General features: G+C 46.4%; 1 protein-coding gene across 2 annotated transcripts; it reads right to left on the bottom strand.

Annotated features, from left to right (window-relative positions):
• Positions 1 to 211: 211 nt before the first annotated feature.
• PUS1 (pseudouridine synthase 1) lies at positions 212 to 8,708 on the bottom strand. Of its 2 annotated transcripts, none has more exons than XM_074159602.1 (6): positions 8,680 to 8,708; positions 7,973 to 8,197; positions 6,400 to 6,537; positions 5,591 to 5,693; positions 4,629 to 5,326; positions 212 to 2,166 (listed from the first exon to the last, which is right to left on the bottom strand). In XM_074159602.1, the coding sequence occupies exons 2-6, from the start codon at positions 8,186 to 8,188 to the stop codon at positions 2,116 to 2,118; spliced, it is 1,206 nt and encodes a 401-aa protein (XP_074015703.1). In that variant the 5' UTR covers positions 8,189 to 8,197; positions 8,680 to 8,708; the 3' UTR covers positions 212 to 2,115. The 2 variants fall into 2 exon arrangements, with proteins under 2 accessions (XP_074015703.1, XP_074015702.1); XM_074159601.1 differs by lacking the exon at positions 8,680 to 8,708 and adding an exon at positions 8,483 to 8,675.
• Positions 8,709 to 13,253: the final 4,545 nt, after the last annotated feature.

The following is a 13,253-nucleotide window of genomic DNA, read 5'->3' as shown; positions in this document are numbered from 1 at the left end:
TTCTGCATCTCCGTCCTTGTTTTCTTCCCCCTCACACAGCGTCGGGCCCTTTCAAAGAGTCGGTTTTAGAATACAAACCACCTCTGTGGCTTTTGTTTTTTGTTTTTTTTTTTTTTAAATAATTTTCTTACTCAGCTCCTGCACTGCAAACAGAGCTGAAATACTAAGTTAATAATCCCCATGAAATAAAACAGCACGCGTACCAAGAGGTAAGAAATACCCTTTTTTATTATGTTTTCTCCAAAGGCTATAAATAGGAATTCTCATTGATTTCAACTGAGATACACGTCAGTTTGGGAGCCTTAGTTACAAGCCAATAAAGGCGTTTTTCTCAGATTGAAAGGGGTAGAAAAAAAGAGCTTTGGATAGAAGACTAATGCAGATGAGGTCAACAGCATGAACCAGCAAGGGACAGAAATGAAACTCCAGGCAGAGTCCCTCTCCAGAACACTTACACACTCGCTCCCATAAAATGGAGCAAGCCTGTCACAATAAAATAAAAACCACTAACTAAAACCCAGATAAAATAAACAAGCAAATCCCTTTTTAAGGGACAGCTGTGCTCTGGCAAAAATAAGAAAGAAAAAAAATTCCAGAAGGAGCCATAAAATTAGAGGCTTTGGCCAGAAACCGCTGAATGAAGGAGCAAGGAGTTGACTCCTCGTATTCAATAACAACCATGTTACAGAGCAAGTCTCCATACAGACCCAGCCAGGGAAGCACATCAAGCACTCGAACCCATCCCCAAATGCTTGCAGAGCCTCATCCCACCGCTTCCAGAAGCGTTCCACGGGCAGGGAGGGCAGGAAGACTGCTGCCTTCACTTGCTTTTTCTTCCACCACCTCCACAGAGAATTGGAAACAAGAACCAAAGTCAAACCACAGTTGGGGAATGGAGAGCAAGACCTCCACAGTATGCAGATCCCCAAAACACAGAAAATTAAAATGGATTCCCAAAGAAGACAGTCCTCAGACGTGTGCTTCCTGCATCATTGCACACATTCCTCTGTTCTGAGCAGCTTGATGGGAATTAAGAGTTCACACTACACAAAGTGAAGGCAGAGTTGATTAAAGCCCAGAGAAAGTCAGCACCATTTCTTTCACGTATGTTAAATTGATTCAACCCCAATTCTAGCAGAAGGGTAAATAACTTTCCACTAAAACAAGAAATACTAAACCAGCAGCAACACATTTAGTGATCCACCACAGGCAACACTACAACTTTCACGGCTGCACACTTTGAATTGCAGTCCTAAAAATTAATTTACGTCTTCTCCTCACGTCTCAACTACAGGTCTATGAAACAACATCTCAGGCAGAAGAGGCCCATTTACACACATGGCTGCGGATCTACACCCTCGAGTCTGGCCGAGCACGTGGGCAATACTGGGAGGATGACATCTCCCAAAGAAAAGGTTTCATCTTGAAATACATGGTTCAGTCTACATTCCAAAATGAAAACCTCTCACTGAGTAAGGAACCATTTCTTTTAGAATTGCAAAGCTTTAGAAAACAGAAAATTTGTTTTAATACCAAAAGAACTCACAGCAGTCAGCATAATGAGTTCCTAACCCATGCATGTTATTCCACAGGAAAGTCATGGGTGACATGGAAAAAAAAAGCTTAATGGTGTTTAGAGATCAGGTTAAGTAAAGGTGAAGAAAATAATAACAAAAAAATAATCAAAATTTCATGGAGTCATAACTTCACAATAATAGTAATAATCAAAAAAGAGTATATAAAAATTATTCACCCCATCTTTATGTAGATATTACACATATTTAAAATACTATTTTCCAGGTAAACATAATAAAAACGTTATTCAAATAGTAATTAAGATATCCTGCATTACAAGATTCTTTTAGAAAGCTTCTTTCCATTACACTATTTTCAAGTATATCAGTCAGGTGAAGCAGTCAGTGGCATAAAAAGCTTCTTTTACTTTTTCTACTGCACTGTCTTCCCCACCCAGTTTCTCCTGGGCATCCGGTTCTTGTTCTCCAAGCACACAAACCCCTGCTTTACTGGGTTCTTGGATTTAGAAAGGCCACTTTTTTGTAGACAAATGGAATTGCAAGCAGTAAGGGTCTCACGTCCAGCCACTTACTGACTGGTTCAGTCGGAATCATCATCGCAACCATCACTGCCTTCGAGATCGCTGCTGTTCTGTAAAGTAAAACGGAAAATGCTTTGTCAGTATTTCATCTACATCTAGAGACAGACCTAAATCAAAGACATTGACTTTAAACTTCTCCAAAAGTATAAGAAAATGGGGCTAGATCCCAACTTCATGTCTTGGACCTATCTATTGTAACACACTCTGTGACAGTAAATGACACATCTTGTGGCAAAAAAAACCCACAAAAAAACCACAAAAACCTTAAATAATAATTTACATTGGATTACTCACTGTAAGATGAAGAAATTTCTTCTCATTTATATTTACATGATTACAACCTGCAGTACGTGGGAAACTCAATAGTGGGATAATAGCATGAAATGCTCATGTTTAAAATAAATGCAGAAGAGAAGTTAACAAGTGCTTTTTTCATGCAAGTCTCTCAAAAGTTTAAGTTTGTTACATTGTCTGAAGCCAGATTTGAGAATTTTATTTGTCTGCTGCATAGAATTTAGTCCAAGCTGTATTAGAGATACGTGAGGGCTCACTAATACTTGTTTAAAAATAAAGTCAGTTGTACAAAGTAGTATTAGGGAAATACTACAAATGTTAGCAACTTACAAGGAAACTGGTCTGAGTTCTTAACTGAGAGCCACTCCTTTGGGAGTAAGTCATTACATTGTGATAAATTTGGGGGTCTACATAACTTTTTGAAGCAAGTATTTTGACTGATATGATTGTCATCAAAGGATTTTATAAAGAAAGGCGAACATGACAATACGCCTGTCGTTACTATTTTTTTTTTTTCTCACCAGCACTTGCTGAAAACGTATAAACCTCCAGATCCCATGAATTTAACATTGACAATTTAATATCCTACTACAAAACAAATTCTGAGAGACTTAGACAGTTGCCTTTGTAACAGCAAGCACAGCTCATTGAAGTGCAAACAGCCTGCAAAATCTCAAAGGAGTCTGTCACATCATCCCCTTATTTATCCTTCTCCAGAGTGCTTGTGCTAACCGTGATGCCAAAACTGCATTTGGTCGAGTTTATCTAAAGCCAGCAGACCTGCCTCCTGCCAGCAATACATCAGTGGTTCTGAACCTGTCAGCACTGAAGTCCTGTCAACATTATCATCAAGACCCCTGAGCCGGGTAAGGACTCTCTGCACCGCATGGTCTCGTTGGGTTCCATTTAACCAAACTAATGTGGCATTTTGTCATACCCTCCTGTCACAAATGCCCTCATACAGCACAATACTTCAGAAAAACAATTACAAGTACAAAAATAACCCTGAGAAATTTCTGGTATCTTGCTTGTACTATTCAACAAGGCTGTAAATTTTACTTTATATGTTGAAACTCTTTCTTGTACTCAAACAAAAAATGGCAGAGACAGTATTAAACCTACCGTTCTTCAGAGCAGCATCATTACCTACACAAAATAAAGTTAATTTTAAGGACTACATTATGTGAAAAAAAAAAAAAAAAGGCTATTATTTTGTTCTGAGTTGCACTACACAGAAGTTTTAGTCCTGCTCAACATTTGTCCTTCAGGGATTTGTCAGCCCTCCGACCAAGAAAATCTTGAATTACATACAGAACTGTAAGGTGTCTTTAGGTCATCAAGTCCAAGCCCCGACTCAAGCAGGGCTTGATTCAAAGTTAGGTCGGGTTGATCAGGGACTTCCTGTATTTTAAGTTGTGAATTTAAAGAAATACTTTGTGAGTTTGACTCAAGATTCCTCATGTAGTTTCCAACCTACTTCTAGCATGCTCCAAACATCTTTCCACTCGTTTCTTGTGAGGCTATTCTACATCTCAGCCAGAAAAAAAAATAAAAAATCTTTAGCTTGAAATTTTCTTTTTGTCAAAAACGTATTCTACACCTTTGTTTTATTGCAACTTACAGCTAACAGCAGTTCCTGTTGTCAGAAATCAGATTCCACAATATTCCATTTTACTCATCAGTTGTTCTGACAGCCCATTCTGGGCTAACAGCAGATTTAATTGAAAAAGCTGGTCCTAAATTTTCCCCCGATTCCAAACCTTATCTAGTGAACAGGGCATTACACAATATGAGAATTAGCCCAAAATAAAGAACACAAAAAGCCAGCAGGTATTTAAAGGGAAATTGTTAACCCGAAAACTCATCTCTCAAACAGCTTCACAACAGCAAAGGCTGGTAATGCATCCGCAACGGTAATGCGTCCACAACTTCTGTTGCCAGTTTAAGATTCCGCAAATTGCCCTGTGCTTTAAAGCATTCCCTTCCTCCCTCCCTCAACTGCCCCATGCAAAACCCTGCAAAAATACCACGTTGTATAGCTCATTCCACTATCATCAAGTGCACAAAGATGAAAGATGGAAAAGATAATACATATTTCATACTCCAGAGGACTGTCATCTTGCATGGCATATTCACGGAAAACAAAAATGTTACTAAGGGAAGAGGCCACTTCAACTTGACAGCTTCCATTTGATAAAATAAAGGCATCAATCATTACCTTTGAATTTTTGTGGTTTGCTTGCATCCCAACAGCAGAAGAGTTGAAGTCGTGAATGGAGAGGGTGTTTAGCCAGTTTGCCATGGATTTTTCCTCCTTTTCCGTGTTGATAATGGTAGGATAGATATACTGCTCTTTGAAAACAGCAATCTTCTCCTCCTCCTCTGTCCACTCCAGTGGCTCATGCAGCCCATCATTTCCAAAACGTCTGTTGTATTTTTCAAAGTGTACTCTTTCCAAGACCAGCCCAAGTCCCGGAGCCTTGGGGACATCTACTTTCTCCTCTCCCCAGCTGTGCTCTATGATGGACTCAGCGGCATAGCCCTTCACAATAGCTATCACCAGCCCAATCATCTTCCGTATTTGGTGCATCATGAAACTCTGACCTTTCACTTTGATCACTGCAAACTCTATGTTTTCCCTCACAAAGGGCTCTCCACAGTACATCTCCATGATGTACCGCTTGGCACTGGGGTCCCTGGGTCCCTTCTGAGATGTGAAGTTGTGGAAGTTGTGTGTTCCCTTGTAGCACGCAAGCAGTTTATTGACTTTTTCAAGGGTCTCTTTGTCCAGTCGATAAACTTCTTCTTGCACATCATGGTCCTTATGGGCAAAGGCAAACGTTGGCAGCATGTAAGAGTAGGTTCTGGCATCACATTTGTTCTTGGAGTTGAATCCCCCAGTGACTCTCTTCAGACCTTGTTTTAAAAGTGACATTAAGTTTTTGAATCAGTAGGTTACAACCTGATTGTGATCTCTCTTCTACCAACAAGAATATTTTAAAAATATTATACAATCAAAAGATAGATTTATAGGACCCTAATTTCAAACTAACAAAAACATATGGATTTATGTTTAAACTAAACTGCTTATGAGTAAAATTATAATGGCAAGGAAGAGACCTTCTGCAGCAGAAAGCTCCTCTTTGAAAACATTTTCTCTGCCCATTCCAGTATCCTTACCCAGAATTCTGATGTGAGAAGGAAGATGGTTATTGATCTTTTCTAAGATGTCATCTATTAGCCTGACCTTTAACGACACAATCTGTCCAGCTGCAGACACACCCTATAAAACACACAATCACATAATTATGTACCTTGGAAGCTTTGGTACAGCACTTGCAGAATTGAAATAGCTGAATAACAAGTTTATTCCTTTTTCTCACTGGTCATTTCAGGCTGAAGCGAGGCAAAGGCAAGGTGACAGGCAGAAATCCAAGTCAGACTACTCCTGGAAGACCTGTTGGTGCTGTATAACCATACAGCACCTTCGCAACCTTAGATAGCGCAACACTACATTCCCTTCCATGACATCTTATTATATTTAACTGCTAGTAAGTAAAGCACCAACTGAAATGACTTTCGCGTAAGATCAGCCACGAACTCCAATTCAGACTCAGAACCCCACTGTGACAGGATTAAAAACAACCGAGATGCAGCTAAACTCTCAAGCACCACATCAGCCAGGCAGCAACAACAAGGAGGAGCAGCAGCAGGTTGGGAGGCTGAAGCAGATGGACGTGACAGAAAAAGACAAAGTTTAGGTATAAAGCGCCAGCTTTACAAACACCATCTAATCAATATCCTGCACCTTCTAAATATTTGTTTGTGCTTAAGTTTAGTAGTGGATGAAAAGCAAATTTGCAAGCAACATTCACTGTGAATGGTATTTGCTATTGGATCTCACTTGAGACAATGCTTTACCAGTCAATCCCAGCAGTACTGGCGGGGTACACCAGAGTTTCTGAGAGCACAGGCCCTAACCAACATACCTTATCTGTTCGAGCACAGCGCTGAAAAGACATTTTCTTCATATCTTCCCCATGGTTTTCTGGGATGCAGCCTGACTGAACAAGGGCAGATACTAAGTCATCTTCAATTGTCTTGAACTGTGAAGATCCCACGTTTCTCTAAGAGGACATACAGTAAAAATATGAAATAGAATAAATAGTAATAATTGGATAACTGAAAAATTTTGTTAATTGAACATTGCTGTGAAATTCTTTAATCCCTTCACAGCCCTAAAAGCACCGTGATTCTCTAACAAAACGAACTATGCTTTACCAGAGAGTGTTAATAAAACATCTACATTCTGATTTAGCTTTTACTGCTATTGCAAGATCATTTCTAGCAATTTCACTGTTCAGTACTTCTGCAATGACGATTCCTTCAACTGCACGAAACAGCACCAACGAAATAGCGTTCCAGTGCCTGCAAGTTAACAACTGCCACTTCACACCCAGCCCCTGCAAATTCCACGTCTAGAAATGAGATTGGGTTCTTTGGCTCAGTTCGCCTGAGCTGTCGCATAATGCACACTATGGTTTTCTCCAGTGACTTCTGCACTCCCTTGCAGATGGGCTGTAACAGCTTGCACAACTCCAATTGTGTGTAAGGCTTCAAAGCACACACCTTCAACACACACCACTCAATTAGGAGAGCAGTGAAGCCGACAGGCATTTACACGGATGTGCCCACAAGCACAAGGTTTACTGCTGTTGAACAAATCTACTTTGTTGCATAAGCGTAAAAGACTCCCTTCCCTGTCTGTGTGCAATCTTATCAATTATCCTGTGGAGCTTCTAAAGAGCATGCATGGAGCTGCAGTACACTGAGAGGAGCAGCAGATGGAGCATCATCACCCTCTTGCTGCCAGTACCTGCCACAACACCGTGGTGCCAGGGCACTGCTCCAAAGCTGGTGCGGTAACAAAGCAACATCCCTTTTCTTCCACGTGCAAACACAGAAGTCTTGCAACAGTTTCCCTGTTTCTGAACGGCCATAAGCCACCCCATTAGAGTGCATCAGAAAAAGGAGCATTTAAAATGTCTTCAAGTACAGATAATCTTTTTAGAAGTACAAGAGACAGAAACATAGATGCAAATTTGTTTCATTCAAATACCACAGCTCAGTTCTCCGGAATCTGCATGCAGTGAGACAACTTGAGGTCCAACCTAAAAGAAACTTTGCCAACCTGCTTTGAAATGTAAAGCTCCAAACAGCAGCAGGGGTCAGAAGGGGATCACTAGACAGTGCATCAGTTTTTGACAGAACTGCAGTGCCTGTGCTTTCAGTCTCAAGGGCCTTGTCTGCAGTAGTTTTTGAAATATCTTCTACTGAAGGTCTATACTAAAGGCAGGCTCCCTAGAATCACCAACTATCAGAGACGTTCCACTGACTTTTTTAATTCAAGGACTACCGAGCCATTTGAACCCAGGCATGCTCTGTTCCTGACCCAGCTTTCCAAGCTGCAACCGCTTCCCTACTCCCTCACCACGACTACGGTTATAAACCCAACAGGCTTCAAACAAAAAGCAGGACGTGTTCTTTTGCCAAACCACATACTTGCATCCCATGGTAGCCTTTCCCTGAATATGCCATCAACAACACAATCTTCCTTTTGGGCGACCTTTTATTCTGATCCTCTGCATCTTCCTCATCCACATTGCTCTTCAGCCTTTTATTCTGATGTCCATTCTCTTCTAGCCTGTCAACCACCTCGCCGCTGCTGCTCAGTCTCTTCGTCTGGCTGGCAACTGCTGCTCTCAGATCCTCAGCCATCGCGAGAGCCTGCCAGGGACAAACAGCGGACAGGACTCAGCAAAAAAATGAGGCAAAAAGCGTCAGTTCCACGCCCGGGAGCAGCAGAGGGGGCACCCCGGGCCGTTTAAGATGCTGACGGCAGGAAAGGGCACCCACCCCCGCTCCCCCTGAGCCCATGTCACCTCCCGTGAGGCCATCACCGCAGCCCGGCCTGCAGAGAGACCGGCAGGGCGAGGAGAGGGCGAGCCGAGACGGTTCACCCTGCGGCCTGCCCGGCCTCTCCCCCTCCCCACTGCCGCGGCGGGGACCTACGCCAGGCAGCCGGCGCCGGGGCCCGCCGCACGCCGCGCTTCCCGCGGCAGACAGGCCGCAGCTCACGACCCTCAGCCCCCACCACAGCCGCAGCATCGCCCCCGAGCGCAGACGCAACGGGCGAGAGAGACCGCGAGAGAGACCACGGGCGCCGCCACCGCCGCCCCCCTCAGCCCCAGCCTCCCGCCGCCACTTACGCGGGCGCTGCGGAACGACGCCACCGCGCGGGCGCGCCGCGGGAGAGCCACGTGCCGCCCTACGGCGGCCGCGCGGGGACACTGCGGGCGAGGGGCGGGGCTGAGGGGAGCAGGGCGGGGCTGAGGGGAGCAGGGCGGGGCTGAGGGGAGGGGGGCGGGGCTGAGAGGCGGGGCTGAGGGGCGGCGTTGGGAGGAGCGGCGGCTCTGAGGGGAGCGGCGGCGCGGTCGGGGCCGAGGCCGGGCGTTGGGCCGGCGGAAGGGGTTCCCGTCCTCGGGACCAAACCCGTCCCCGTCAGTGCCACGGCCCGGTCCTCTTGGTTCCTTATATCGAGCCTGGTCCTTCCGGGAGCATCTGGCCGGGTAGCGGCCGGGTGAGATTTAGAAAGGGATGGGGAGGTGACCGAGGCCTGCTCGGGGACTCTCTGTAGTGGCTCCCTGCGGGCCAGCCTGCCTCCCGCCTTCCCAGTAAAGTGCCCGCAGTCCCCCTGCCGCACGCTGGCCCTCGGGAGCCACCACAAGCAAAAAGCCTGTCAAGTTATTAAATCGAGCAAGAGCAGGGAAAAGGGCAAACTAACAAATACATTACTGTGGTAAATACTAGCTGTGTAAGTCAGTAAACCAGTCCATTTTTCCCTTACAAACGCACCTGGGGAAACTGGTGCTACCAGCAACCTTGCAGTCACAGGGCTGTCATTAAAAGCTCATGGTTCCATGGTCCCCAGAGGGATATAATGTTGTCCCTCGTCCCCCCCTTTCCACGCAGCAGAAGCTTGTGCCGGTATCAAGCACAGGCACCTATGGTCTCGTTTTCCCATCAGGTTTTCCTCCAGCTGGCTTTCTCAAACAACTATCATGCTCATGTCTTCTGCAACAAGTTTTATCTGCAGCGATGCACTTAATGGGAAAGCGGAGTACAATAGGCACCCTTATCAGGCAACAGCATGTACCTCCGGAAAAGCCAAATGCACCTGGAAATTGTCACGTTACGCTACGAGCTTCAGCGCTTTGTAGGACGGAGCTACCCAGAGAGGACGTGGGTTCCCTGGCACGCTGTGAGATTAGTGTAAGAGAGCTCCATTTAGTCATTCAGATGGAAAATGGAAGGGTTGATGTTTCCAAGCAGGCCAGATTATCAAATGCAGGCTTGTTATTTCTGCTAATAAGGGGAAGAAATGCAGCACGTCCTTTTTTGAACCGACACTTCTGAGTTATTTCAGTAGCGGCATGGGGCAAGGGGAAGATTTATCACATGGTCCCAGCTGCACTTTCTTTAGAGAAGTGATAGAAGATCGCCTGTCACAGTGCGGCACTGCTGCCACGGGAAACGGGAATACAAATTTCTCTATCGCTTCAACCAGGGCATCTGAATCTTTTTTTGCCTCATTTCCTTAGGAAGTGAAGCTTATGCAATCGTGCTGCCTGTCTGTCCACCACCGTTGCTTCCTCCGCTCTCCCTGCTGTGATTTCTGAATTTGGCTCATTTCAGCTAAATTTGAGAGAGGAAAGAAGGCCCCAGCCCATATGGAAAAACAGTGGTGAGACAAGAGAAAGACTTGAGTGGATATCCCCAGGAGGGAAACAGCTTTAGTACCCCAGCCCCTTACCCGCTCCAAGAGCAGCAAAGGAGCTTCAAAACAGGCAGCACAAGCTCTGCTCTCAACCTGCCACAGCACCTGCTGCCTCTTTCTCTTTAATTTATCTGTTTTATCTTTAAACAGAGAGCTACCAAAGGCAAGGAGAAACTAAAGTGACTTGCCGGAGCTGCTGCTCTGGGCCAGTTCTATGGGAGTCGGCACCGGGAAGGCAGACCCTGGGGGATGTGTAACTCAAGTGACAAGGCAGCAGGGACACGGCTGCAGTTTCTGGCGAGGAGCAGGAGGCCCCATTGCAGATCGCCGTGTGGGGCCTGCAAAGCCAGCACACTTGCTTGGAGATGACTTGCAATGCACAGCGAGCACCCAGCATCTTCAGGAATTAAACAAGGAGTTTCATTCCTCGCACACAAGTACCCAGAATTAAATTGGAACTGGAGCAAACAGTTTGCGAAGTTCCCTGCTGTTCATCTGAGGAGCAGAACACGTCATACGTGTTTAATAGGACTGATAAAATTAAAGTGCATTGAATGGTACATCTGCTTGGCCTTAAGTGAGAATGCTGCCATCAAGGTTACTCAGCAGTGAAATCAGCCTTGTAAAAGCTTTCTAGGTATGAATGCAGCTGGGGATGCGGGGACGATTACACCTTTGTCGAACAGCTGGCACGGAGAGTAAAGTAGCTGCAGGACAGGGGTCCCTGCGGAGCCATGTTTTGGGGCATATTAATTTCATTTTCATGATGACATTGGTCTCAGTCCTCACTCAGCATTGGTTTATAAGAGCGCTCACACCTCACCCTTTGAAGAGGGTCCTTCAAAGTATCTCGGGGGCAATTCCTTGCTGGATCCTTCCCTCTCTCCCTTCCTTGGCCACCCTGCTCCCCAAGGCCACCCACGGCTCACGGCCAGAGCAGGGTCAGGCCCAGCTGGTGGCAGCCTGCGGGCAGGGCTCTGGGGCCGCCTTCTCCTCCCCAGAGCTTCCCACTCCTCTTGGCGCTTTCCTGGGGAACACAGCCTTATGCACGGCCCCACAGTGTCTCCCTGCCACAGGACATGCAGCTACAGCCCCTGGCTGGGGACCCACTTCTTCCACCCTGGGGACACGTTAGTCTGGCCCCTGTGGCCAGCAGAGCGGACCACATGGCCACACGCGATGCTCAGCCCTCCCTGAGCAGCCTTTTCCTCTTTGCTGTGGTGACATTGTCCCTGCGACTTTCTCCTCTGCCTCCACAAAGACTGCTTTGAAAAAATAACATATTTGTTTCAAGAGGACTTGCTTTAAATTTTCAGAGAAATAGAATTTCTTTTAAATCAATAAAAAAAAACTCTGAAGGAACGCTGTTTCTTGAAGGACATTACCTTCAAATTGTTTTCTGTTAAGGGGAAGAAAAAACCTGCTGAACTGATCCCTACTGATTCCAAGGGCTGGGTGGGGAGTGCGGGGAACCAACCGGCTCCTGCAGAGCATGAAACCCACAGCCCTTCTGTCCCCCGGCAGAGGTGGGGGCTGAGGGTTGGTGCGTACCCTGAGACTCGCAGCAGGCAGATCTTCATTGCAGTGCTGGGAAGGCAAACCCAAAGCAAATTTGCGGAGATAAATTTTTCTTATTTGGGCAAATATTCTCTGCTGCAGGCACTAGAAGTTCAGGAGACAGCAAACGTGATTGAAAAGCTCTTTACCGTCATGCTGGGTGCTGGAGACCTGCTGCGCTGCAAGGGACGAGGAACACCTTGTGTAGCAGGGCACCAGCTGGAGATAAGCACACAGAACACGAGGGAGAAGCACTGGAAGCTCTTTCAGCTGTGGACAATTCCTGTTTGAGACCAAGTCGAGTGTTTTTCCTCTGCCAGCCTCTCCTTCTGTAACACAGGCCAGCGTCTTCTCACTTGGAAGTGACTCGGCTGCCTAAAACAAGACCTGAATTGGGAGAAGTTTAGCAACGGTTCACTTGTGTTTCAGGATTACCTGCAGCAGACTCGTAATTCCCTGCCGCAGCCTATTAACGATCCCTCTGCCCAGGTAAGCCAACACTCGGGCGCAGCAGGAGCTGAGAAGGAGCCGAAGCCAGGAACCCCATGTGCCGCAGGTCTGCAGCACGATGCCTCCTGCACTGCAGATTCAGGAATGACTTTTTGGGAGCTGACTCGTCTTGCACCGGGGCTGTGGATCTGGGCCATGCTGTGGGCACGGCCACGGGTGTGCGACAGCCCAAGGTGGCCGGGTCCAGCTCCCAGGGATCTCTAATGGCAGCATCTGAGTCCCAGTGCGGGCTCGTGAAGGATAACGGTAAACATTTGGAGACGTGGGTACCCTCTGTCCACTCTAAGGGAAGAAACCTGTGTTTGACATTATTTGCATAAGCTCATTCTTAGAAATACGTTATTTAACAAGTTTTTGGAAAGCGTTCATATCGCCTGCCAGATTTCATCTCCCAGGAGGGGGGGTGGTTTCAACTCTATTGTCCCTAAAAATGCTGTTTTTAGAACAGAAACGTCCCAGGGAAGTTTGTATCCCCGCACTACGTGCCATTCCTCATCCAGGGAATGGCACCCACCACCAGCACTACATTTATGGTAATAAATTTAAATAAATCCAACCGCTAGGATTTGTCTGGGGAGCACTGTCTCCTGCCCTGCAGAGCTGGGGTAGCACGTTGCCTCCCTGCCAGGCAGCCTTTCCCCCTCCGTCACCAAAAACCTGACCACTTGCCCCACACGGCTGAGCAGGACCATCAGCCAGCACATAGAGGCCACCACATGCCACCGCAGGAGGCTGTGGCCATGTCCAACACTGCAGAGCTAAGACATGCTGTGAAGGAGTTAACTCCTCCTGAAATACAGCTTTAACAAAGCTGGTAACGAGAAGCGGAATCGTTGGATCTTTGTATCGCCTTGGTTCAACACACACCCACCCGCTTCTACTTCCTTGATGTCACTAAGCCACCTCTGATCTTTCAGAGTTGAATGAGCATGTTTTTGC

This window comes from Numenius arquata, chromosome 16, assembly GCF_964106895.1.
Source record: "Numenius arquata chromosome 16, bNumArq3.hap1.1, whole genome shotgun sequence".
In the NCBI taxonomy this organism is placed as follows: domain Eukaryota; kingdom Metazoa; phylum Chordata; class Aves; order Charadriiformes; family Scolopacidae; genus Numenius; species Numenius arquata.
This window is presented reverse-complemented; position numbering and strand designations above follow the sequence as displayed.

Bases quoted from the DNA above. Each gene is read 5' to 3' on its own strand.
- PUS1 (XM_074159601.1), bottom strand. From the start codon at position 8,578: ATGCTGCGGCTGTGGTGGGGGCTGAGGGTCGTGAGCTGCGGCCTGTCT. The intron at 8,198-8,482 runs GTAGGTCCCCGC...TGTCCCTGGCAG, and splicing joins CCCGGCGCCGGCTGCCTGGC to GCTCTCGCGATGGCTGAGGA. The intron at 6,538-7,972 runs GTATGTGGTTTG...ATGTCCTCTTAG, and splicing joins AAGGCTACCATGGGATGCAA to AGAAACGTGGGATCTTCACA.